The 25,649-nt window shown below is 35.4% G+C and overlaps 3 protein-coding genes across 3 annotated transcripts in view; 1 reads left to right on the top strand and 2 right to left on the bottom strand.

Moving 5' to 3' along the window:
* gab2 (GRB2-associated binding protein 2) overlaps nucleotides 1-2,778 on the bottom strand; it is a 78,458-nt gene extending 75,680 nt beyond the window's left edge. Inside the window, exon 1 of the mRNA XM_067366068.1 lies at nucleotides 2,476-2,778. Within this exon, the coding sequence (XP_067222169.1) occupies nucleotides 2,476-2,547 (72 nt within the window). The 5' untranslated portion in view covers nucleotides 2,548-2,778. The remainder of the gene's footprint in view (nucleotides 1-2,475) is intronic.
* Nucleotides 2,779-5,699: 2,921 nt separating this feature from the next.
* LOC137005232 (serine/threonine-protein kinase pim-2-like) lies at nucleotides 5,700-7,855 on the top strand. The gene is made up of 7 exons (XM_067366049.1): nucleotides 5,700-5,997; nucleotides 6,274-6,477; nucleotides 6,565-6,665; nucleotides 6,844-6,894; nucleotides 6,969-7,344; nucleotides 7,425-7,601; nucleotides 7,767-7,855. Exons 1-7 carry the CDS (start codon nucleotides 5,700-5,702, stop codon nucleotides 7,853-7,855), a joined length of 1,296 nt encoding a protein of 431 aa, XP_067222150.1.
* A 1,481-nt stretch (nucleotides 7,856-9,336) lies between these two features.
* On the bottom strand, nucleotides 9,337-18,620 carry nars2 (asparaginyl-tRNA synthetase 2, mitochondrial). The gene is made up of 14 exons (XM_067365926.1): nucleotides 18,257-18,620; nucleotides 17,001-17,110; nucleotides 16,390-16,510; nucleotides 16,146-16,286; nucleotides 13,629-13,709; nucleotides 13,392-13,495; nucleotides 12,993-13,125; nucleotides 12,569-12,667; nucleotides 12,433-12,470; nucleotides 12,150-12,216; nucleotides 11,410-11,547; nucleotides 11,166-11,263; nucleotides 10,381-10,407; nucleotides 9,337-10,040 (listed from the first exon to the last, which is right to left on the bottom strand). The coding sequence occupies exons 1-14, from the start codon at nucleotides 18,410-18,412 to the stop codon at nucleotides 9,896-9,898; spliced, it is 1,458 nt and encodes a 485-aa protein (XP_067222027.1). The 5' UTR covers nucleotides 18,413-18,620; the 3' UTR covers nucleotides 9,337-9,895.
* Nucleotides 18,621-25,649: the final 7,029 nt, after the last annotated feature.

Genomic DNA, 25,649 nt, shown 5'->3' with positions numbered 1-25,649 from the left:
TGTATTTATGAGATCTAAGACCGAAGGCCTTCCCAGCTTTTGTGCGGGATGCATTATCTGCTCTGGCAAACCGGAAAGCAACGGTCTCCAACGTTCAGGCACCAAAGAAGGATGTGAGGCCTCTACATGTCCAACAATGGCCTCCAGTTTACAATAATGCAGCAACTGACTACTAGCAAGCTAATATCGGATGAAAGAGGAGCAGTAAACAGTTTATGCTCTTTTAATAGGAACAGTTGCATAGACAGCTGTCCAAAACAGAATTAGGAGACAGACGGTGTCTCTGTGGTGTCTTCAAACCCCATTGTGCTCAGCTTCTTTAGTTCATTTAAATCCAGATTATAATAGTCATAATCTTATTATAAAGCAGGTATTATTGGTGGTCTTCCCAAATAATAAATGTGTGTTTTAATGACAGTACATGAACTAGTCAAAGTTTTTCTGCTTAACATGACAGATGCTAGTGCAAAACAGGCTGCACCTGCTAAGATTGGGACAACAATAAAGACTGTATTGACCAGGCCGATTAATATTTGGCCAATTTGAAGTGATCTGCATTGGCAAGTAATCTTGTCCTGACTGATATATGCTGGTCTATTATCAGCAACGCCAACTAAACATGCCAGTGTGACCAATAAAGAGCAGTTAGTTCCTCCTTGTGTCAATTCTCTAATTTATTAACTGCTTTGTCATTGCATTTTGGTTTCAATGCATCTAGTGAACTGAGGAAATGTTGTGTAAAATGAGTATTGTTTGATTTTTAGCAATTGTCATCATTAAAACTGCACTCAGTAAGTTTTTGTTTACGTTCAAATAGCTGGATTCGCCCCAAAGTGTTTTGGACTATACTGACACCTATTGGTCTGGATGTATGAAGTTTAGTCTGCTGCAGTTTCATACCATATTACTATTTAATTAAAGGTTTTTACTACATATAAATGTATTTTAAAGATTTTGAAGTGTCATTTAGTTTAACCGTCCAAAGGCCAGTACAGCCACTTAATTTGTGGTTAAAATATCTTAAAATGAAATAAATGTATATATTTTTTATTCTGGCATGATTTTATAACATCATATATCAACATAGTGCAAAATGGTATTAAAATTATGTGTAGAAAGTCGTTGCTTTGTTATGATAAAGAATGTCCGGAAAAATGAATTTCATTGATGTCATTCGGAGTAACCAATATAAAGGGACCATTTTGGATAAAGTCATGTGGTCATTATCATGTGACAGGATGTGACATCATTCAGACACCTGCACAGGATCACATTCATGTTTTCACTTGCTCCTACGCATGTCCCGAAACATCAGGTCATTTGGTGCAACCGCTATAAAACAACGGAAATGCTGTAATATTTTAAAAACTTGTACTGAATATAAAATGTTTGTCCTTTTGCCAGCTAGCTAGATATCAGCCTGTTAGCATTGTTTGAAAATACTGTCATTCGGTATAACCTAAAGTGTCATTCGGTAAAATTTTGGTTATACAAAATGACTTTTTTGGTGACAAATTTTGTCCATCTTGTAAAAAATAACAAAAGCAGTGTTAATTGATTATAAAAACCACATAATCTCATTGTTAACACTTAATAAAACTTCAAAATTAAATATATCTCCATTATGTTTTTTTTACACTTTTAAAAACTTTATTCATCAATGACCCGTTTATGCTTTGTAAAACACGAGTACTGACTGTTGAGAGCGTTATATAGTATAACATTTGCTCAATTACATGACATGGCACATCATGTGATCTCAACATGGCATCACCCACGAACAGGCGACGCACGCCATATAGAAACCTTCCCTTTTTTTAAAGAAGTGCTGAATTGCTCATTTCTTTATGTGTAAAGCATTGTGTACCATTAGCAAAACATGTACTGACTGCACCTTTAATTTGTGTAATATATACATCTGCCGCCCTGCTGTCCAGATATTGACATCATGATCTGCATTAAAACCAATATCAGTTGCAATATCAGTCAATATCGGCCGCACTTCTATTTTAGTAATTGTGAACATCTCAAATGTCATCATTAGGTTTGGCTTATCTTTAAGTAGGCTATATAACAATATAGATACCCTGCTCTATTATGCATGATATTCAGATGACCCTAAATATAAGGATCATCTGCTAAAAAAAGCAAGTCAAGTTGGTCTGTATGTTTTAGAAGGAATTTGGGCACTTGATAGCTAAATGCATGCTTAGCCAAGCAATAAGACCACCTAGTCCAGCCTTTAACACCAGCTAAGGCTGTTTTTTTTTTTTTTTTTTTTTACCAAAACACAGTGAAGTGCATTTTGTTGACTTATAAACTAATATTCACCTTTGATATTTATTCCACAAGGACTAATAAATTGCAACCAGAGAGTTGGATATTAAAAGTTGACAGTATTCTGCATCACTGTTACTGTATACATAAAACACACAACATTGTGACATAGAAGAACATAGCGCTGCAAACACTCACATATCTCCGCAGCTTCTTCTCGGGTGGCGACTTTCTCAACCATCCCTGACAGATGATCTCCCCTCCGCTCATTTTACAAAAAGAAAAACACACAACAACAGTAATGTCACTCTGAAGTCCTCAGATGATGCGGGTCCATCTATGTTGAACGCGTGTGGAACTGTGGAGTGGATGTAAATCTGCAGCGCTGCGGCGCGTCATTTAGTGATGATGGGACGCGTCCTCTGAGCTCAGCAGGACTCACTGTAAACACTACGCGCGAGAGAGACGCCTGACGCGAGATAAGGGGGAGAAACGCTCGAGTTGTACGAAGATGTAGGAAGTACTGTTGGTTGTCTGCTGTTTGTTTTCCCACTCACACGCACACCACGCCCACTGAATTGAAGGGACGGGACTCTTTCTCTCTCACTCACTGTGGGGATGAACAGACAATGAACCACAAGCGTGGAGTTCACTGCACCGAGACCGGCTCACGCGTATAGCTTGTTTTTTGTACTAGATTACACGCTTTTGTGCACTTTTAAGAATATTTAAAGTTTGTAAGCATCTTTCAGAAAGTAAAATGTACTTCAAGGGATAGTCTAATATCCAATGTTATCAAATGAGCCTCAGCAGAGCGCACTGAGTGTTTCCCAGGATTAGAACCAGCCGTCACTAACTTTACCGAGAGTCATTTAGTTTGAAAAACACACCACCTAGTGGACAGATGTACGTAATGCATTTTAACACGTAAATGTAAATATATTTAAATATGGATTAAGTTGTCACAAAGGGAGCGTGCCTTTAACCATTATAAAGGTCTTTGGGGTCTTATTAGACCCCAAAGGACGTTTGTTAAAAATGAAAAAAAAAAAAATGACATGAAGCTTTGTACAGTTGTTAACACTTTCTAGATTTAAAAAAAAAAAAAAAAAAATTAATTTGAGTGATATCTTGTTTTTATGTTAGTGTAAGATTTGCGTCCTTCTTTTAGATCACTTTCACCAGAAGATGGCTGCAGAGCTCCACTATTTGCTATTTGACTAACTGAAAGACATCTTTTCACAATTTTTTTTATTTTTTTTTTCAGCTGGATTTATATCTAAATATTATGAAATCACAATTATTGCAATAAAAATTACTTTTTGTCAAAGTTTAGTATTTTTTTGTACTGAAAAAAATTTTTTTGTCCATTTTCTAAGCGGGGTCTCATCATAATGTAACAATATTGAAAATCTGATTTTATCTGAAATCATAATATTTAGATATAAATCCAACTGAAAAGATGTCTCAGTCAGCCAAATAGCAAATAGTGGAGCTCTGCAGCCATCTACTGGTAAAATTGATAGTTTTTTTTTACTTTTAAAACTGCATTTTCCAAAAGATGAGCAAAAATCTTGTGGGTTTTAAAAGTGAATTTTACATAAAAAGCTGTTTTTGTATAAACACCTACTCAACAAAATATTTATTTATTTATATAAATTTTATAAATGTTATATAAATGTTTTGACATACTCTAAAAAGTTTAATTTAAAAAAGAAACTTTGATTTTTGTGGAAAAAGGTCATTTTATTTAGAAATGGTTCGTTAAGCTAAAATGGGCTGCGCAAACACACACACACACACACACACACACACACACTTTTACACAGAAATTGAGGGTGAAAATAGGTCTATAGGGCTAGATGTATCCATACATAATCTTAACAGTCTTTCAAAAGAAATTGCATTGCAGACAGTATGGCAGGAGGACAAGCAAAGAAAGGAAACAGAGAGATAAGGATAGAGAAGAGAAAGGGGAAGAAAGGAAGATGTCAGTACAGTACAATGTAAAGACCTATAGCTACAGGAAATGTTGAAGTAATTTTTTTTTTTTTTGTCAAAGATGTTCTAATGTTTGACAGATATTTGACAAGCATACACACACACAAAATACACCAATGCACTGAAACACACACCTGTACAACATGATCAGTTCATTTTTAATTGCATTTAATGAAATATTGGTTCAACTTTCTATGGTTGCTATGGCACACTAAAGACAATAGTGTCAATTTACGGTTAAAAATAAAATGTTTTCAGACGAAATTGTCTGTGTAGTTCTCTTTTTATATTGGCCCATTTTACCTGACTTTGTGCCGTGGCTCAAGAAGGGACCTGCTGATACTGTAACTCTCATAATTTTAAAACAATTATACTTTTTTACAAAAAAAAAAAAAAAAAAATTATATATATATATACATACATATACATATATATATATATATATATATATATGTATACATATATATATATATATATACATATATATATATACATATATATATATATATATATATATATATATATATATATATATATAATTTTTTTTAATATAAAAAAGTATAATTTTATATATATATATATATATATATATATATATATATCAGTATATATATATACTGATATATATATATACTTAGACCCATGTTAATTTATAAAGATATCATTAGATCTCATGCATGATGGTATTATAAGCAATTTACCAAAACGTGGCCCATTTTAGCTGACTTCACCCTATTGAATTTTTCTCAAAAATAAAAAAGGGGAACATATAGTACCTACTGCACATGCAAACAAACATTGTCGATGTGATGCGATAATGTGCTGTAAATGCTTTATATATCGTATTATCTTTTTGATTATATCTAAAGAATAGTCTAGGCCCTACAAAATATCTATATAGCTAGGCTATGAGCAGATATTTGAAAATATTTGCTTTTTTACCATTTTCCTGCAACTTCAGTTGGCCTATATATATATATATATATATATATATATTTTTTTTTTTTTTTTTCTAAGAATGTGTTCAATATTTTCAACTAAATGTATTTAACAGCTTCCATATTTAATGCATGTATTTATAATAAGCAGGTGACAACATAACTGTGCAATGTTTATGTTTAATATTTTCGCCGTTTGTTTGAACGTTGAAGTTCAATTGTTAGTCTTTCTATGTAATTCTGCAGTCATTAGATTCAGATGTAATTCTATAAGCATGTGTATGATAGGCTATAATATTACACATTGTTCTGATGTTGTTTTTCAAATTAAATTCCAATGCCAGGCTGTGTCTATTATCCACGTGTCGTCACAGTGACTTTTAGAATGTCGCGCGGGTAAAAGCAGAAACTCTTCACACTTTACTCACTCACTCGGTTTGTAGCGGCTCTAGTCTGATTGATTGATACCATTAGTGGTTCATCATGGGACAGAGAAGTTCACGAGTACGATCTTTTGCGGAGAGCGAGCAGGTTCACGACCCAAACCCCAGCAGCAGCAGCACGGCGATGGAACAACATCCTCATCGGCCTGTTGATGTTGCTGAGGGAGAGGGAGCCGTGATTCCCAACTCGCGTCCGAAAAAGAAGAAAAAGAAAGGGAGCAACTTCTTTAAGTGGCTCTCTTTCAGTGGGAAGAAAAAATCCACCAAAAACAAGAGCTCAGATCACGGCGAAATGAAGGACCAAGATACTGAGACGGAAACACCCAGGAGTACCGACGGTAAATGACACGACCATCTTATAAAGTCTTCAAGTTCATAATTTACACCTAAATGAGTAACAGGAACTTTTCTGCCCCCTATAGGATGGTTTTAAACAGACCCTCTATAATAATTACGTGTAAAAATCAGTACAATTCTAGTTTTTTGAACTTTAAAAAATAATAGGTGAACAATTAGTAATGTAGCCTACTTTATCATCAAAGTGTCGCTGTTACCAATATTTTACCAGTTAATTGACTGCTAGCTAACTAGCTAGCTGATATTCTCCTTTTCAGATCAAAAGTCTCTACAGTCCATCTCCAGATCTGTAGAGGTGACTGATCTCGAGGAACCTCCTGCCGGTGTTATCCGAGTCCTTCCCGCTGCTGAGCCTCTGGAGTTTAAAGAGCTCCAAACTCATGTTCACGATGCTTCAGCAGGTGAAACGTCTCCTCTGACGAAACCGCTGGACCGTAATGAAGTGAACATGAGACCTGAGGGTGAGTTTCCTAACACAGTTCCCAACAATAATCTCACAACATCTGCAGATCAGCACCACTAAACATCATCTTCTTCTGTTCATCTTTTAACAGACAACATCTGCTGCCGATATGCAATTGGCCGTAAGCTGGGGCAAGGTGGATTTGGTGCCGTCTATGAAGGCACTCGTTTGGCAGATGGCCAGCAGGTTTGATGTTTTTTTACTTAGCAAGTGGTTTCTGATCTGAATTATCTCACTTTATCCAATGCAAGCTATCTACCTGTATCATTCACTCTTTAGGGCTCTTGATCTGTTGGAACTTAAACTCTTGCTTGAAATTGATACGACCTCTACACACATTAATTGGTTTTTGTTTGTCCATTAGGTGGCAGTGAAATTTGTCAAAAAGACAAAACACACAGAATGTATCAGAATTGTGAGTATAAGTGATTTTTCAATAGTTGAATCCCTGTTTAAAACCATCTGACATAATATGTTTCTTTCTTCCAGCCTGATCATCCCGAGCCCCTTCCCAAAGAAGTCGCTCTGACAATCCTGGCCAATAAAGATCCAGTGAAGGACATCATCAAGCTGCTGGACTGGCAGGACCAGCAGGACTTCTACGTCATGGTCCTCGAGCGTCTCCCGCACAGCATGGATGTGTCTCGCTTAGTGGAAAGCAACGGCGGCAGCATCGACGAGAACCTTGCTCGGCTCATCATGTGGGGAGCAACGCTAGCCGCCGAGGCGTGCTGTCGCCGCGGGGTTTACCATGGGGACATCAAATTGGAGAACCTCCTGATAGACTTAAAGAACCTCGAAGTCAAACTCATTGACTTTGGATGCGGCGATCTCCTGACAGAATCTGCCTACATGAGATTCTGTGGTGTGTATTAGTTCTCCAAACTCTTGTGAACTCATGCTGCGGTAGAGACTCACACGTGGGACAAACTCTTTTTCCTCCAGGCACAATCATGTACTGCCCTCCCGAGTACAGGATGAAGGGCGAGTTTCATGGAAAGCCGGCGACGGTCTGGACTCTGGGGATCCTCTTGTTCAGAATGCTGTGCGGATACTTTCCAGATACTTTCGACCTGTACAGGATCAATATGAACACCTGGTACAAACCGGGCTTGACAGAAGGTGATTTGTTTATTACTTCATGTACAATTCTAATGCTAAACTTCATAGGCGATGGCCGTATAGATAATGCAGGAATTTGTCAGCTTTCTGACCTGAAGATCTTAGAATAAGGATTCAGTAGAGCGGTACGGTAATAATCAGTGGTCTCTCCATCTTTCTGCACAGGTTGCTGCCATTTGATTTGCTCTCTTCTGCAGCAGAAGCCTGAGCGTCGGCCTGCTCTGGAAAGGATTGTTTATCACGAATGGTTTTAGGTACTGAACCATGAGCTAGAAACTATTTAAGATGTATTTTCAACATCTCACCTGTTGAAGTGCAATGAATTTAGGCAATAATTTGTTCCAGGTGCAAGACCGGTCACAGCCACTCCAGAAGTGTCATCGGTTCAGAAAATCTCTTTCTGTTTGATGAAAAAATCCACTAAAAACAAGAGCTCAGGATGAGATGAAGGACCAAAGTACTGAGATGGAAACATCCAGATGTACAGACGGTACTTCATACTACACTTCATAATTTACACCTAAAAATGAGAAACTGCAACTTTTCTCACCTCATTTCTGTTTTATTTGTTCCAGGTGTAAGAGCGGTCACTCCACAAGTGTCATCCGTTCATCTGCGTGTCTGAATCCAGTGGTGTCTCAATCCATCTGCTTTAGCCTCTTGCATCTTGGCTTGAAGCAGCAACATTAGCATCTGGCGATATTGCTTTCCGAAGGATGTGAAAATAAATAATTGTACTTTTGAAAATAATTTGAGAGTTTAGTTCATCTGAACAGAGGTTCCTGTCAGAGCCTTCACTCTGTCAATAAGAGACTCTGATGCACTTGTCCATCTGGACCGTTCACTACGGTCTCTGTACTGATTAGAACCAGTTTGATCAAAATCAAATGTGTGTACCAACAAAGAGATTAGATAAAACACAATAAAATACATGGAAAGTAATCCAAAGTTCTAATCCAAACCCAATGGTCCTTACAAAGTAGCAAAGGCCTCATCAAACAAATACATCTTAAGACGAGTTTTAAACTTGTTTACAGAGATAGACGATCTGACAGACATTGCTAAGACATTACACAACTCAGCAGCAACTGAGAAAGCGTGATCTCCTTATACTTTTTAACCATGACTAAGGAATTTCAAGGAGCAGCTAAGATCTTTGGGATCTCAAAGGTCTCTGTAAGCAGATTAAAATGTATAAACTCAGAAATAAACTTTGGTGCCAGTCCATGCTTTAAAAGTATACAAAAGTACTAACTAGTAGGCAGTGTAAAGAGGCCAGAAAAGGGGGTTGGTTATTAATAAATGCGAAATTAATCTTGGTGAAGAATGCTAAAATATTAGCCATCCACAGGAGGAAAATATGGCACTCGCCTGTTTAATGAGGAAGCAAATTGCCTGACTGTATTATATAGCTGATTTTTGCATTTGTCAGTATTGAGCCTCTCCTCTTGATGAATAAAGAACTCGTTGTGTGTTGTTGCAGTGAGGCAAATTTGGTCTGGTTTAGCACTTTATAATAACTTTTATTAACAACATTAACTCTCTTTTATTTATTTTTGTTTTATTTATCTCTTTTATTTATATAATTGTATATGTATTTTAGTTTTATGTGTAATTTCTTTCGCACTGGTCAGGGAACATTTGTTATTGTCAATGTTGGCATCTCTGTATAGAAAGTGCAATAAATTGAAACATGAAAAGTGAATAAACATTCATATATAAATATATACAGCCGTCTATATATTCATATTTTAATGTACATCATATACTGTTATGCATGTTCATTGACAACATTTACTTGATACTTCAATAAACAAGAATTATGTTATTAATGTTATTAACAAAAGTAAAATACATGATGTCCAAAGATATTTTCTTTTGGAAGTCAGTGTTTTACATCACAAGATCAGAGATTCTGTCTTAGAAGTTGAGAATGTTATATTGCAGTTTTAACTTTAATAATTGAGTATAATTCCATGAAAAGAGAAGACCAAGAGAATGTCAAAGCTGTTTGATTTTACAGTATTGTCAAAAACAATGACTAAAAGATGTTTTAAAAACAGTGATTCCCAAAGCCTGTTTCTGGAGCTTCTCCAACATTGCACATTTTATATGTTTCTCTAATCAAACATACCTTATTTAAGTCATCAGCTCATTAGTAGAGACTCAAAGACCTGAAATAGGTGTCAGACAGAAGAGACATTCACAATGTGCAGTGTTGGGGCACCAGGAACCGCAGTAAAGCAAATAAAGAACAAGCACATTTAATAATTTTTTTCTTTAATTTTATAATTTCAAAGCAGGCAGGAGTGTGAGAATCTTGCAAATGGAATCACATCTTTGATATTGTGGAGTCCCAGAATGCACAGCAGGTACCTCTCAAAGCCCATCCCAAAACCACCGTGGGGGACGGAGCCAAACTCTCTCAGCTGCAGATACCTTTCAATCACAAAGATGATAAAAATGATGAGGCGTTTACATGACACAACTAAAAACGGAAAACATTAAATGCGTTTTGGCTGTTCATTTACATGACAACAGTGTTTTGGGGGTCTGAAAATGCAAACTTTTAAAAACAACGTAAATGTCTGAAAAAAGTAACGTCATGTGTATCATGTGTTCAGTCTATAGGTGCGTAGTTTTTCTGTACAAAGTGACATCGCCAACTACTGGCCTGGCGTGAATAACACAGCGTTTTTAGTACATTGTAGTCATGTAAATGGACCCTCAGTTTGGAATAAAACTGGATGAGCTGCAAAAATTGTTCTTCTGAACCTACCATTCATATGTGTCCTTCAATCCAGCGCTGTGAGAAGAGAGAAAACATGCAGGAGATGAGAGTGAATACAACCTAGTAAAACCTGTGAAATACATCTGTGAAAGTACAGTGCTTGGCAGTGGTCAAAAAGGATTTATAAATTGACTTTTGAATTGATCCCTTCTTGTGAACTCATAGATGTGGATTCGGACGGCAAATCGATTACCACACAATCTTAGCGTTTGTCAAAAACATTATGTAATTTGACCAGGAATTTTTATGAGGGTTGTTGGGGAAAAAACAAAAACAAAAAAACACTGAGATTCTGAATTTGTACAGCAGTAAAAAAAATAAAAAAAAATATCACAGACTACTGACCCCTGTAAATGTTGAAATTACCTTATGCCCACATGAGAAACAATTACCATCTGAATAGAGCTATTGATAATAATCAGAAATATTTCTTGAGCAGCAAATCAGCATTTTAGAAAGGATCATGTGACACTTAAGACTGGAGTATTGATGCTGAAAATTCCGCTTAGCATCACAGGAATAAATTACAAATTAAACTATATTAAAATTGAAAACAGTTATTTTAAATAGTAATAATATTTCACAATATTACCGTTTTATTGTATATTTGATCAAATAAATAATAGCCTTGGTCAGCAGAGGAGATTTCTTTCAAAAACCTTAATACATTTTACCAACTCCAAACTTTTGAACTGCAGTGTATCAATGTCTCAAACACTTACAGCATATTATATTACATTTTATTACATATTACAATGTGAAGAGACTCTTACTGTGCTAGTCGTTGGCTCAGAAGTTCTAGTCTCTCTTCTCTCAGGGATCCACCACAAAGCTCCCCGACTTCAGGCACCAAGAGGTCTACGGCAGCCGCCTGTCCAAAAAAAAAAAAAAAAATAGCATTTACTCTAGGCTTTAAATGCATAATATAAAGATATTTAACATACACAGATTAGCTGGTTTATGAAAAGTCCTTGAGTAAAACTTGTGGCAGGAGTAAGAGTAAGAGCTCATTCTTACAGTGTGCTTGGGCTGGTCCTGGTTGTCTCGGGCATAGAAAGGCTTCAGCTCATAGGGATAGTTAATGACAAACACTGGGACGTTTCCACAATGTTTCACTAGGAACTTCTCATGTTCTGTCTGAAGATCACAGCCCCACTAATGTAAAGCATATGACAAATAAAAGCAGAATACTCTTAAAACAATGTTATATTCAATATATATAAAACAATAAATATTCTCAAACTGATTTATACACCACCACTGAAAAGTTTGGATTGGTACGATTTTTTTAAACATTTTTCTTATGCTCACATTTTGACAATTTGATCAAAAATAAGTAAAAACAGTAATATTGTGAAATATTACAATTTAGAATAACTCTTTTTTCTATTTCCTTTGATGAAAAAAATGACTTTTCAGCATCAATGACAGTCTTGTGTCAGACGAACCTTGAGAAATCATTCAAATATGCTAATTTACAGCTCAAAAAAAAAAAAAAAAATTAAAATTTATCAATGTTGTGCCGCTTCATATTTTTGTGGAAAACATGATACACCATTTATTTGAAACAGAAATCATTTGTAACATTAAACTGTCACTTTTAAATTAACTAAATGCATCCTTGCTGAATAAAAGTATTACTTTTTTATTGACCCCAAGCTTTTGAATGATAATGCACTATACATGAAATGCGTGAAATGTACATCTCTCTATATAGTAACTATTTAAAACACAAACATATGCTGTACTTTACTTACCTCAGTACTGAATGTAAAGTTCTGTGAACTGCTCTTTAAAATGTCTATCGCCTCAGTGTAAGAAATGCTGTAGAAAGCAAATATAAGTTGATTTAAAAGAGTGCAATAAAAATGTATGGTTCACAGATCTCACAGTTACACAATCAAAAATCACAAATTAATTAATTAATTATTTTTCGAAAGAATTCTTACTTGTAACAGCTTATATTCATCCTAATCCCAAGCTCAATGCCTATTTTGAAGGACTTAAAACTGACTGATTGAACTGAAATATAATACGTACATATTAAATTTTCTTTTCAACATGAGATCCACTTGGTCCTGGGGATGTGCAAAAGAGTTGAAACAGAGTTTATTACAGCCGTTATGGTGGCTCTAAAAGCCCCTTGCATAAGAAACAATAGTATTGTTTGTCATACCCTGTGTCCTGGTGCCATATATTTGTGAAATAACTCTACATCTTCTGCACAATGGGACAGCACATGCTCTGTGGTGGCCTTGAATAAATTCTCCATTACCTGGAGAAGTATAGTGTAGTATAATTTTATTTTATTTAATGCCATGTCAGCATCTGAGGCTATTTTATGGCAAAAACTCAATTACAAAAATAAAAATATCACATAAATACAATAAAAACCAAGCAAACAAACATCACAGCAAGTAATATTATACAAGATTTTTTAAATCACCATATGATAAAAATTGTGTGCACATTCCTGTATACATTGGATTAATTTTAATAACTTTAATGTTACCGCCAACAGTATCAAATCCATTTAAAACCACAATCAGTTGCTTGATAATGCATATAATTGATGGAGTGAGCAGTAGTGAGTTTTCTACCTTCATCAGGTCATCCAGTGACTCAGTGAAGGCAATCTCCGCCTCTACCATGTAAAACTCTGCCAAGTGTCTCCTGCTTTGAGAGTTCTCCGCTCTGAACGTAGGGCCAAATGTGTACACTGCTGGAAAAGCACTGCAACAGACAACCAGCAATCACAAAACAGTTTAGCATTCACCTTTAACTAATGATTCTCATAAAGCTACAGATCTGATTTATCTTAAATACATATTGCAATGATTATTCAAATTATTCAGTATTCACTTATTTTCATTAGGTTTTCTCAGCAAATATTGATATGCAATACAACAATTAAGCTTCCTAATCAACTGACATCCCTAATAATAACATAAAACTAAGATCAACTTTTGAATATCAATACATGTAGTTTTTGACTTTACCCTGCCATCACCTCCAGGTGCAGCTGTCCTGAGACTGTTAGATAAGCTGGCACCGAGAAGAAATGTGGGTTTGGGTCATCCGAGTCATTTTTATCACCTGCGGGCTTCAGAGAACACAAATAACAATCAGTTGCCATGGATTCAAACAGGAATTACTTGTTGCTACATCTCACAATTCACACCTGAACTAAGCAGTACATCCTAAAATATGCAAATGACTCTAAATCTGAGTTGTACCTTAACTTGGAAGAGTTCTCCAGCTCCTTCACAGTCATTTGAGGTGATTACTGGTGTGTGTATCTGCACATAACTGTTATCCTGTAACAACAATTAACACATTGAATCTACAAGAAAGGTGTTCACATCCGGTGTGTGAGGTCTGAATGCACTCAGACAACAGAAGTGATCTCTCGTGCTCATTGACGTATACACGCGAGAGATCACTTCCGGCATCAGAGCGTGTTTTCAGACCTCACTAACCGAATGCTCAAGGCAGTTGGACATAGTGGTGTATTAGAGGTAAAAAATGATATAAATACTGTTCCTTTTCTCATACAAACTGATCGTTTCATGTCTTAGGACATCAATGTGTCATCATGAGCTGCAGGGTTTAATTTGGATTTGTCTGTGCATGTTTTTCTTTACTCTTATAGACGAAGTTCCCATTGACATGCATTATACGACTGATAGACGGCAACGTTTGGAGTTAAAAATCATCATTTGTGTTCTACTGAAAGTCACCTACATCTTGGATGCCCTGGGGGTAAACAGATAAACATCAAATTTTTGGGTGAACTATCCGTTTAACAGATACAACTTTTGATTTCCATGATGTATTAGTAAATCTTGAAATTACCATGAAGGTTAATATGTGCTTTAGAATTAATTTTCATTTTTAGTTCACGTTTACAAATGTAGTTAACTAATGTTAATTAGCCGATTTTAAATTATTAACAAATATGGAATATACAGTCAGGTCCATAAATATTGGGACATCGACACAATTCTAATCTATCTGGCTCTATACACCACCACAATGGATTTGAAATTAAACGAACAAGATGTGCTTTAACTGCAGTCTTTTAGCTTTAATTTGAGGGTATTTACATCCAAATCAGGTGAACGGTGTAGGAATTACAACAGTTTTTAAGGGACCAAAAGTAATGGGACATGAATCAAACTTTCACTTTTTAATACTTGGTTGCAAATCCTTTGCAGTCAATTACAGCCTGAAGTCTGGAACACATAGACATCACCAGACGCTGGATTTCATCCCTGGTGATGCTCTGCCAGGCTTCTACTGCAACTGTCTTCAGTTCCTGCTTGTTCTTGGGGCATTTTTCCTTCAGTTTTGTCTTCAGCAAGTGAATGCATGCTCAATCGGATTCAGCCATTGCATAACATTCCACTTCTTTCCCTTAAAAAAAACTCTTTGGTTGCTTTCGCAGTATGCTTCGGGTCATTGTCCATCTGCACTGTGAAGCGCCATCCAATGAGTTCTGAAGCATTTGGCTGAATATGAGCAGAAAATATTTCCCGAAACACTTCAGAATTCATCCTGCTGCTTTTGTCAGCAGTCACATCATCAATAAATACAAGAGAACCAGTTCCATTGGCAGCCATACATGTCCACGCCATGACACTACCACCACCACGCTTCACTGATGAGGTGGTATGCTTTGGATCATGAGCAGTTCCTTTCCTTCTCCATACTCTTCTCTTCCCATCACTCTGGAACAAGTTGATCTTGGTCTCATCTGTCCATAGGATGTTGTTCCAGAACTGCGAAGGCTTTTTTAGATGTTGTTTGGCAAACTCTAATCTGGCCTTCCTGTTTTTGAGGCTCACCAGTGTTTTACATCTTGTGGTGAACCCTCTGTATTCACTCTGGTGAAGTCTTCTCTTGATTGTTGACTTTGACACACATTTCATACACCTTCCTCCTGGAGAGTGTTCTTGATCTGGCCAACTGTTGTGAAGGGTGTTTTCTTCACCAGGGAAAGAATTCTTCCGGTGCGTTCTTTCTTTTTAAGGATGTTCCAAACAGTTGATTTGGCCACACCTAAAGTTTTTGTTATCTCTCTGATGGGTTTGTTTTTTTTTTTTTTCAGCCTAATGATGGCTTGCTTCACTGATAGTGACAGCTCTTTGGATCTCATATTGAGAGTTGACAGCAAAAGTTTCCAAATGCAAATAGCACACTTGAAATGAACTCTGAACCTTTTATCTGCTTCTTGTAAATGGGATAATGAGGGAATAACACACACCTCGCCATGGAACAGCTGAGCAGCCAATTGTCCCATTACTTTTGGTCCCTTAAAAAGTGGGAGGCACATATAAAAACTACTGTAATTCCTACACCGTTCACCTGATTTGGATGTAAATACCCTCAAATTAAAGCTGAGAGTCTGCAGTTAAAGCACATGTTTGTTTCATTTCTACAAAAAATGTTAAGCAGCACAACTGTTTTCAAATTTGATAATACGTAATGATTCTTGAGCAGCAAATCAGCATATTAGAATGATTTCTGAAGGATCATGTGACACTGAAGACTGGAGTAAAATTATGCTGAAAATTCAGCTTTGACATCACAGGAATAAATTACACTTTAAAATAGAAAACATTTATTTTAAACCATAATAATATTTGCAGTAATCAAATGCAGCTTTAGTGAGCATAAGAGACATCTCTCAAAAACAAATCTTGCTGCCCCCAAACTTTTAAGCAAAAGTGTGTTTATAGTGACTTTATTACCCTGAAGAATGACTGGATAGCAGCTGAAGCCTCACTGCGTATCCTGAGCAGGGAGCTGAAGGCATTTGTTCGGCATCTGAGGTGAGGAAACTGCCTGACGTACTCCAGAGAATGACGCTCCTTGATCTTGAAAGGAAAGTCCTAGAGCAGACAATACAGGGTCACTATAGCAAGTGTGACCTTTTCATGACTTCTTATAAATGACTTTCCATCTCACTGACTCAATTCCAATGTAAAGACTCACCACAGGATTGCATTCTCCAACCACTTCAATGCACTGAGCTTGTAACTCCACATTCTGCTTCTTACTTGGGCTCTCCTCTAAGGTGCCAGTGATGTCAACAGCACAGCCAAATGTCAGGTCTCTTGACAAGAAGGGAGGATTTATCAAGAATACAAAGCTACAGTAACGTCATCAGCTTGAGATCCTTTCAATCTAAACTGGTTATATATATATATCTCTCATTAGCCAAGTAGTGAATGTTTTATGAGCAGTAGGATAATCATATTCATCTGCAGTCACGCAGAGCCAAAGCACAACCAAAACAATGTTCTTCCACAAAATGCACGCAGCTTTGTTTTTATAGTCATTGTGCACCTTAAAATTGCAGCAGTATATATTGTTTAATAATTTAAAACCACATTTTGTGAAATCTGTTTGAAAAGTATGCTTGTGCTTAAATGTCATTAATAAATGTCATTGGGCTTGTTATTTTAATGCAATGACATTCATACATCTTTGTGTGGCTTAAGTTGTATATATCAAGATGTTCATGACATTTGAAATAGTAATACATATTCATTCAAGCTCAAAGATGGTGTTAAATACACAACTGCACATGAACAGAAAAGCACCTGGTATTCAGGTGTGAGCCGGCAACAACCTGGAGAGGTTGCAATGAACTTCCATCGTTCACATGTAAGAAAAGGTTGTCTTTCTGTGGCCTAACAGATCGAACCCAGCCCTGCAGGAACAGCATACATGTTAACACATGAAATTACTTTTTTTTTTTACCCTTTAGCTACTTAAATTTGTCCTTTTACGATCTCTAACAGTGTATACCAGTGATGCTGTAATTTTTATTTTTATATTTTTCAATATTTTTTTTTCATTTTTATTACTTATTAAATTGTGTGTATATATATATATATATATATATATATATATATATATATATATATATATATATATAATTATAATTTACACTACCATTCAAAAGTTTGGAAACATTACTATTTTTAATGTTTTTAATCAGCATATTAGAATGATTTCTGAAGGATCATGTGACACTGAAGACTGGAGTAATGATGCTGAAAATACAGCTTTGCAACACAGAAAAAAAATATATTTTAAAGTATATTAAAATAGTAAATCATTATTTTCAAGTGTAACAATATTTCACAATATTACAGTTTTTACTGTACTTTTGATCAAATAAATGCAGCCTTAATGAGCATAAGAGACTACTTTCAAAAATATTAAAAGTCCAAACTTTTGAATGGTAGTATATATGTATATATGAAATTGAGAAATGCTTTATTACCTAGGTGTAAATAAATAAGTTTTTATTTTTTCCCAGTTAACATTTATTGCAAGTAAAATAAATAAATAAATAAATGTTTATGGGTTTTCATTTTAGTTAGATTTCCACCACATCTCAAATGATGTATTTTCTGACATTTTAAACATGTTTGGAGTAAAAAGCTTCATCTGACAGTCTGACTTGTTAGTATGTATCCTACATATACACACAAATAATATTTGAACTTTTTACATAATTTCACAGGTCGACTGGAAAGGTAAAATAATAATATTATGTTCACAATTAATATTTACATTGATCTAATATTTAATCTCTGCTCTTTGCTGATCCTACCGTCTCTTTGGTAAACAAGTACACTAAAGTTTGAAGAAAAGAAAAACTTAATTGAAATGGATTTACTGTGTAGATAATAATATTCTAATAAAAAGTAAAGTCTGGGTCTGAAACAATACAATCAATACATAAAAGACCAAATAGATTTAATGTAACTTAATCTCCACATAAAGAAAAATAAATAGAAATGAACCCAAGTTGAAGAAACACCTTCATTTAGGACAGTGTTCTCACCTGTATTCTAACATTTGTTCCCGTCTCTTTGCTTGCGAGCGCATCGGATACTCTCATTTTCACGCGACTGCAGTGTCGCTGAAAGACTTTTGAGCTCCATCTGCAGAATAATGGAGTGGTGAAGGCAGGAATCCGCTGTAATGTGAGCGACATCATGTCTAATGAGTGTGAGCGCGCGGAGAGAGTCAACACTGTGCTGTTCTCTGCTTCTTCCGCTTTGAGTTATGGTGCAGTTCACGTCCAGTAAATAGGATATAATGTTATTTTTGATAACGTGTGGTGATAAAACTCATTCACTTCTACAACAGCTAGTCTCGTCGGTCTGTTTTGACATTCACGCTGCTCTCCACGCGCTTCCTGAAATCGAATCAACGTCATGAGCAACGTAACATGTACGTAGCATCCCATTGGTTGAACTTTGACAGGAGCAGAAGATCAGTAATAAGTGTCCGAATCATTTCCAAGAACCGGTTCAAAAAAAGATTTAGCAAGAAAATAAATAAATTATTAGCAAGTATTCCCTTTCAGCATGGAGGGCGAAACCTGCAAAAACAATAAATAAATACATAAATCCACAAAAGTATACATAGATAAATATATAAGTTAAATAAATAAATGTACAAATAAATACATAAATAAATATATAAATCCACATATTCCTGCATGAATAAATTTATAAATAATTAAATGTGCAAGGAGATAAATAGATTAAAATATAATAAATATATTAAAATTAAATTAATAAAACGAATGTTGGGGGAAATAAAAAAAAGTTAAAGGAAATTGATGCAAAAACATGAGAAGAAGAGATCCATGCAGTCCAGCAATGATTATGTCAGAGATCAAATTTGAATAAGGAATAACACATTTATTAATTAAAAATTATAGAGACAAACCAATTAATTAACTAATTCATAGTTAATATAATATAATAATAATATAATATAATATAATAAATATAATAGCTTTCCTGTAGCTCAGTGGTTAGAGCATGGCACTAGCAATGCCAAGGTCATGGGTTCAATCCCAGGGATTGCACATACTCTGATACAAATGTATAGTATAATGCAATGTAAGTCGCTTTGGATAAAAGCGTCTGCCAAATGCATAAATGTAAATGTAAATGTAAATAATAAAATCCAGAGTATGATAAAATCCAGAGTATGATAAAATCCAGAGTATAATAAAATCTAGAGTATAATAAAATTCAGAGTATGATAAAATTCAGAGTATGATAAAATCCAGAGTATAATAAAATCCAGAGTATAATAAAATCCAGAGTATGATAAAATTCAGAGTATGATAAAATCCAGAGTATGATAAAATCCAGAGTATAATAAAATCTAGAGTATGATAAATCCAGAGTATAATAAAATCCAGAGTATGATAAAATCCAGAGTATGATAAAATCCAGAGTATGATAAATCCAGAGTATAATAAATCCAGAGTATGATAAAATTCAGAGTATGATAAAATCTAGAGTATGATAAAATCCAGAGTATGATAAAATCTAGAGTATGATAAAATTCAGAGTATGATAAAATTCAGAGTATGATAAAATCCAGAGTATGATAAAATCCAGAGTATGATAAAATCCAGAGTATAATAAAATCCAGAGTATGATAAAATCCAGAGTATAATACAATCCAGAGTATAATAAAATCCAGAGTATGATAAAATCCAGAGTATAATAAATCCAGAGTATAATAAAATCCAGAGTATGATAAATCCAGAGTATAATAAATCCAGAGTATAATAAAATCCAGAGTATGATAAATCTAGAGTATGATAAAATCCAGAGTATAATAAAATCTAGAGTATGATAAAATCTAGAGTATAATAAAATCCAGAGTATAATAAAATCTAGAGTATAATAAAATCCAGAGTATAATAAAATCTAGAGTATAATAAAATCCAGAGTATGATAAATCCAGAGTATAATAAAATCCAGAGTATGATAAAATCTAGAGTATGATAAAATCTAGAGTATGATAAACCCCAGAGTATAATAAAATCTAGATTATGATAAAATCTAGAGTATTGTATCTAATAGATCAGAATATACAGAAAGAAGGAACAAAATTAAGACATTTGCAGAATGAAATGAGAGATAGAAGAGAAGAAGCAGAAGATGTGAGAAGCAAAAGGAGAAAAGAAGAAGTAAAGAAAAGCAAAGAAGAGGCTTAATTATCAAAGACCCAGTCCATTTTATAAGCATAGGAAAACTTACATCCCACTCAAACTTATGTTTTGGTCTAATAAGAAAAGGTCAAATGGATTTATCCATAATATCATAGACTGGTCAAGTGTCAAAAATAGATGAAAATAGATATAGGGGTTGTTTTGACCCTTAAGGGAATTTTGCAGATCTTACATTATCACATGTCAGTAGAAACAGAAATGGACATATTTTGATACAAATGTACATCAAGTTCAAATGACCAACTAATTCTGAAAACACCATCGCTTCTGCAGTACTTGGCAGATGTCCAGTATCTAACCACAAACGTGTGACCTGTCACGTTGGATCACTTTGAAGAACAATTGAACATAATAGAATAACCATAAAGGAGTACAATAATGAGTAAATACTTGAAAATATGATGAAGATTAATATATGGAGTAGGAGTACATGAATATATGAAATCAAAAGTAATACTGATAAATCATTAGCCATAATGCTTAAAATAAAATATGAATAAAATGCATGAATATGAATATTGACCATTTTGGATCCACCAGAAATGCTAAGCTGAAAGCTGACTTTTTTCTTTACATGGCAATTTATTGAGCATAACAAAGAAAAGCTCATCTATAACAAACAAACATGGTGTATCGTGAAGCAATTTCATGTAAACTATAAAGCAATAAATTATACATATTACCCAGTTTCACTGGGTTTGCATGTTTTTGAATGTATTTATTTATGTAAATTAATTACATGGCACATAGAATCTATTCCTGTAGTAGACTTCAGTTCAGAAACATGTTTGTAGATTCACTCTTTTCCACTAGATGGCGCTGTAACTCCATTAGTCCGCTATGCAGGGAGTCACAAGAGCATCACAAGACAAATCTATTTAATTACTTATTTATTAGCTCAGCATCTTCAGCAGTGAATTATTAATGCAGGTTTAGGGTCTCTGTGGACTGCATCTCACCAAAGGCAATGCTAATGTTATTTTTACAGCATGTTATATAATTGTATTTATCTGTGTGCCTTTGTTTGCTTTTTGATGAAATTCAATTTTACAGCAGATTTGATGAATCTGTGATGCATTAGCTAATGTTTTAACCTACAGAAAAGGATTATAACTGTCAGCTGTTCGTTGCTTTCAGTTATAGGCCTATTTTTTTTCAAATTCCAACACCTACGTATTATTATCTGTCTGTATTTATTGTGTATGCGTGCAAAATGATAAAGAGAGACATTGTGCAGTCAAGTTCAGGAGCATCATTATTTCTCTGTTTCTTGGCCTCAATCAATATGTGATTAACCAACACAAACATGGATCTTGTTTTAAAAGCTGGGAGCTCAGCAGTGTCCTCGCCTCTCTCCTGACTGACTCTACAAGCTGTATTGACCCTTAATTCAAGCGGCTTATCATCAATTCCTCCACAGCTCACGTTATGCATGTGCACCGTAAGCAGCATTGATTTCACGTCATGCTGCTCGTTTAGTTCTGATGAAGCCAAAATAGTGATGTCATCTAAGGGAAAGACTTTAGATGCCCCTCGCCCCAAACCTGACAGTGATCAAAACGTTTGCTGAGAGAAGCCTTTTGTAACCTCGGCGTTTGATCAGTTTGGTGATGTTCTGTTGCCCACTGCATTGACACTGAATAAAGCAGATCTTGCACACATTGACTACCATGGTATTTTTTCCCTACTATGGTAGTCAATGGGGGGCGAGATCTGCTTGGTTACAAACATTCTTCCAAATATCTTCCTCTGTGTTCAGCAGAACAAAGACATTTATACAGTTTTGGAACAACTGAATGATGACAGAATTTACATTTTTGGGTGAACTATCCCTTTAAGCACAAAAATGTGTAGGCCAATGTCAAGCATGCTGCACAAGTCCTGAAAAGTGAAGCCAAAGAGTCTTGATCGCCCCCAGGTGGTTAGTCCCAGTATAGGTCATAAACCCCGGTCAAAACAATTAAATTGCACTTCAAATATTTTTTTCCGAAGTTGTTGTTGTCATTTTATTTAGTTATCATGCTGATGTAAGTTCAAGTGTTCGTTTAAAAAAAAAAAAAATTAAAAAAAGTTTGGTTTTAGTTAGTTATTTGATGCTATAAAAATGAGGGTGTGGCGTCATGATTGACAGCTGTGATTAACAGCTTCTTTGAGCGAAGTAGTCACTGGGGCACCAATTTACTTTTTTGGTGGGATTTTTGGGAGGATATTGGAGCTTTAACTTTAATTTCTATATAACTGTCTATTTCACATCGACATAATGAGCTGTTCAGCAGTAAAATGTACTAAACAATTTTGCAGGAGTGTGGGTGGGGCCTTGATAGCGCGTGGCTCTACTTCATGCGCGCTACTGCGCAGAATCGGGAGTAAATGACGTGTTTTTGTAGGTCAACCCGGAAGTTAGCGGCGCACGGGTTCCCTTGATCGAAAGCCTATGCATTTTTCCCATAGACTTTTGGAAAATCGCAAAAAATAAGCTCTCTGTTTAACAAAGGGTTATGACACTTACACGTTTTGTCTATCAAGATAATCTTTACACGTTAACACAACATTTATACATTTTGAAGCCTAAATAAAGTCGTCAGAAGCTAACAGTAGCTAACAGTAGGCTATAAACGGACCACAGCACACCATGATCAACGTCACCACCACCAAGCTTCCTCAAACTTTATTTAAAAACATGCTCGCTGATTATGATCTGCGCTGTGTATGAATACTTATCCACTTTTTCATGAGAAATGCTGTCCAAATGTCCTGTTTGTCATGATGACGCCTAAAGTCCACGCCAAAGGAAGTAGTCCGTTTTTGCAACTTGTTAGCAACCGCCATTTTTAAGACATAATAAAGGTTTAAAAAATCACAAGAGGGTTAAAACTGGTGTGTTTTATGTCATAGATCAAAACGTGAAAGTATTTAGAGGCTTTGTTAACCACAGACCTTATATCAGGCAATTTCTGTCATGACAACTCTCGGAGTGTTTGCATGGTAGTGGATATGACAATGAAGATATATTTGGTCTTGGCGGAATAGATCTGCTACGCTGCTGCTGCTGCTGTTTGTTATTGCTAATGCTGCTGCTGAGCAAGTACAGGACTTGCTCAAAGTCCCTTTAAGACAAGTCATTTCACTTGGCGGCCATCTTTGAAATAACTTTCGGGCATCCTGGGCATCATGCAGCTCCAAAGCTGTTTGCCAAGCTTTCGATTACATTTCATATTTGAAATCACCAATGAAATCTGACAACAACTGTCTCATACGTTTTTTTTTCCAAACGCTCAAATCATGACAAAAAAGCCTGTATTTTTATGCTGGATCAAGCTAATGCGCATACGCAGACTTACAGTCTGCATCTGGATTAATAACATAAGGATTGTAGCGTAAATAAAATGGGAGTTTTGTTACCTTTGAGACTATATGAGCTTCCCAACCTTATTTTTGTCAATTAAAGGAACACTCCACTTTTTTTGAAAATAGGCTCATTTTCATTAGGCTCATATCATGGCTGCAGCAGGCGCAATGATATTACGCAGCGTCTCTCACAAACGTCTCCATGGTTGCAAGGCACGTTCCCTGTGCAAGCAGGGGCTCACAGGCGCTGCGTAATATCATTGCACTGCTGCAGCCATGGAACGGCAGCAAAGTTCCTTGATTATTACGCCTGAATGAGAGTATAGTTCCTAGCCATATCAGCCTAGAAAATCACAACTTTTTATTTTCCCGTCGGTCTTAGTACATGATTTAACTACAGAAGAGTCAAGTTTTAAATAGGAAAAATATCAAAACTCTTTGGTCATTTTTAAGCACGATGCTAACGGTCTAATCAGATTCAATGAACTATGCTAAGCTATGCTAAAAGTGGTACCGCCAGAACCGGAGATCGGCTGAATGGATTCGAAAACGGTAAAACTCTAGGGGAGTTGGAAAATGAGCCTATTTTCAAAAAAAGTGGAGTGTTCCTTTAAGTTGAAATACTTATAGTCAACAGAATGTCTAAAGGGGATCATCAAAATAAAGTGTACCCTATTATTATTTTATTCTTTTGACAAACATAATTTTTTTTAACTGCAATTTCTGTTTGAAAGCAAATACAAAATCTTTCCAGACTGAATTCAGGAGACTAGAATAGTGCACTTACTCTTTATTAAAATTATGGAAAAATAATAGGCCTACTAAATTATTCTTGTTTCCACCATGAATACTCACCAAGACAGATTTTTTGAAATACTGTTATTCTGTTTATGTGTATATCGCGATCACATGCTGTCTGAGGCGTCTTTGTGCGTGCGCTTCGGATCTGTCAATCAGCGCGAGTAAGATCGTTTTGTTTACATCAGCATGAGTTTGAAGATCACATTTCAGTGGTTCGGACCCATGCCATCGAGAATTCGCTATGAATATTCACAAAGTTGGAATGCTATGCTTTAAACGATACTATTGTGCTGAAGAACCACCAGTCAAGAAGCGAGCAGAGAAAACAGCATTTATCATGGACAAAGGAAAGGTACTCCTCTCAGAAAACATACAAATAAAGATACTTTTAGATGTTTAATTGCTATTTGGAGCATTGGAATCACTATGCGAGGGCTTAATTAACTCATTTTTGTGACAAAATCGACATTTTTCACTTGTTTTGTCTGTAGCTCTACATTAGCCTGTACATTCAACACATTTTTGCCAGCACATATTATTATATATATAATCAAAAATATACAAGTATTAAAAAGATGATATATCATTAACTGAAATCTGACTGGGTTCTGAAGGAATTTCTTGCTAAATAGTACAAAACATTCCAGGACAGAAACATTCACTTGAAAGGAAAGAATAACAAAGGCAGCAGAGAACAGCATGTGCGCTAGTCCTATTGATCTTATGGAACTGTCACTGCTTAATGTTTCATGAGCTTACCTAGACAAATCCTTCAGGAGCGGCCCAATATCTTTACAGCAGCACCTTAACTCCCACATATCAATTTGTCCCTTTGTTTGCGAGAAGCTGATAAGGGAAACTGGGACTTCAATTTGCCGATTACACTGATTTCTCTCTAATGCGTCTTGCTCTTTTTCCTGTCAGCTTTTCATCATCAGAAATAGCTGGATCAAGCATGCTCTGACCATTTTTATTCCACAGTGTTTGAAACATCTTTTATATGAAAGAGAGGTAAAATTCAAATACTGAGTTTGTTATTTAA

Source organism: Chanodichthys erythropterus, chromosome 17, assembly GCF_024489055.1.
Source record: "Chanodichthys erythropterus isolate Z2021 chromosome 17, ASM2448905v1, whole genome shotgun sequence".
NCBI lineage: Eukaryota > Metazoa > Chordata > Actinopteri > Cypriniformes > Xenocyprididae > Chanodichthys > Chanodichthys erythropterus.
Note: the sequence above shows the minus strand (reverse complement) of the source record. Positions and strands in the feature narration are given on the sequence as shown.

Coding starts and splice junctions, on each gene's coding strand:
- nars2 (XM_067365926.1), bottom strand. CDS start 18,412: ATGATGTCGCTCACATTACAGCGGATTCCTGCCTTCACCACTCCATTA. Junction 13,496..13,628: donor GAGAACTCTTCCAAGTTAAG/GTACAACTCAGA, acceptor TGTTCTCTGAAG/CCCGCAGGTGATAAAAATGA. Junction 11,548..12,149: donor ACTTTACATTCAGTACTGAG/GTAAGTAAAGTA, acceptor GCTTTACATTAG/TGGGGCTGTGATCTTCAGAC.
- LOC137005232 (XM_067366049.1), top strand. CDS start 5,700: ATGGGACAGAGAAGTTCACGAGTACGATCTTTTGCGGAGAGCGAGCAG. Junction 5,998..6,273: donor AACACCCAGGAGTACCGACG/GTAAATGACACG, acceptor TCTCCTTTTCAG/ATCAAAAGTCTCTACAGTCC. Junction 7,602..7,766: donor CAAACCGGGCTTGACAGAAG/GTGATTTGTTTA, acceptor CTTTCTGCACAG/GTTGCTGCCATTTGATTTGC.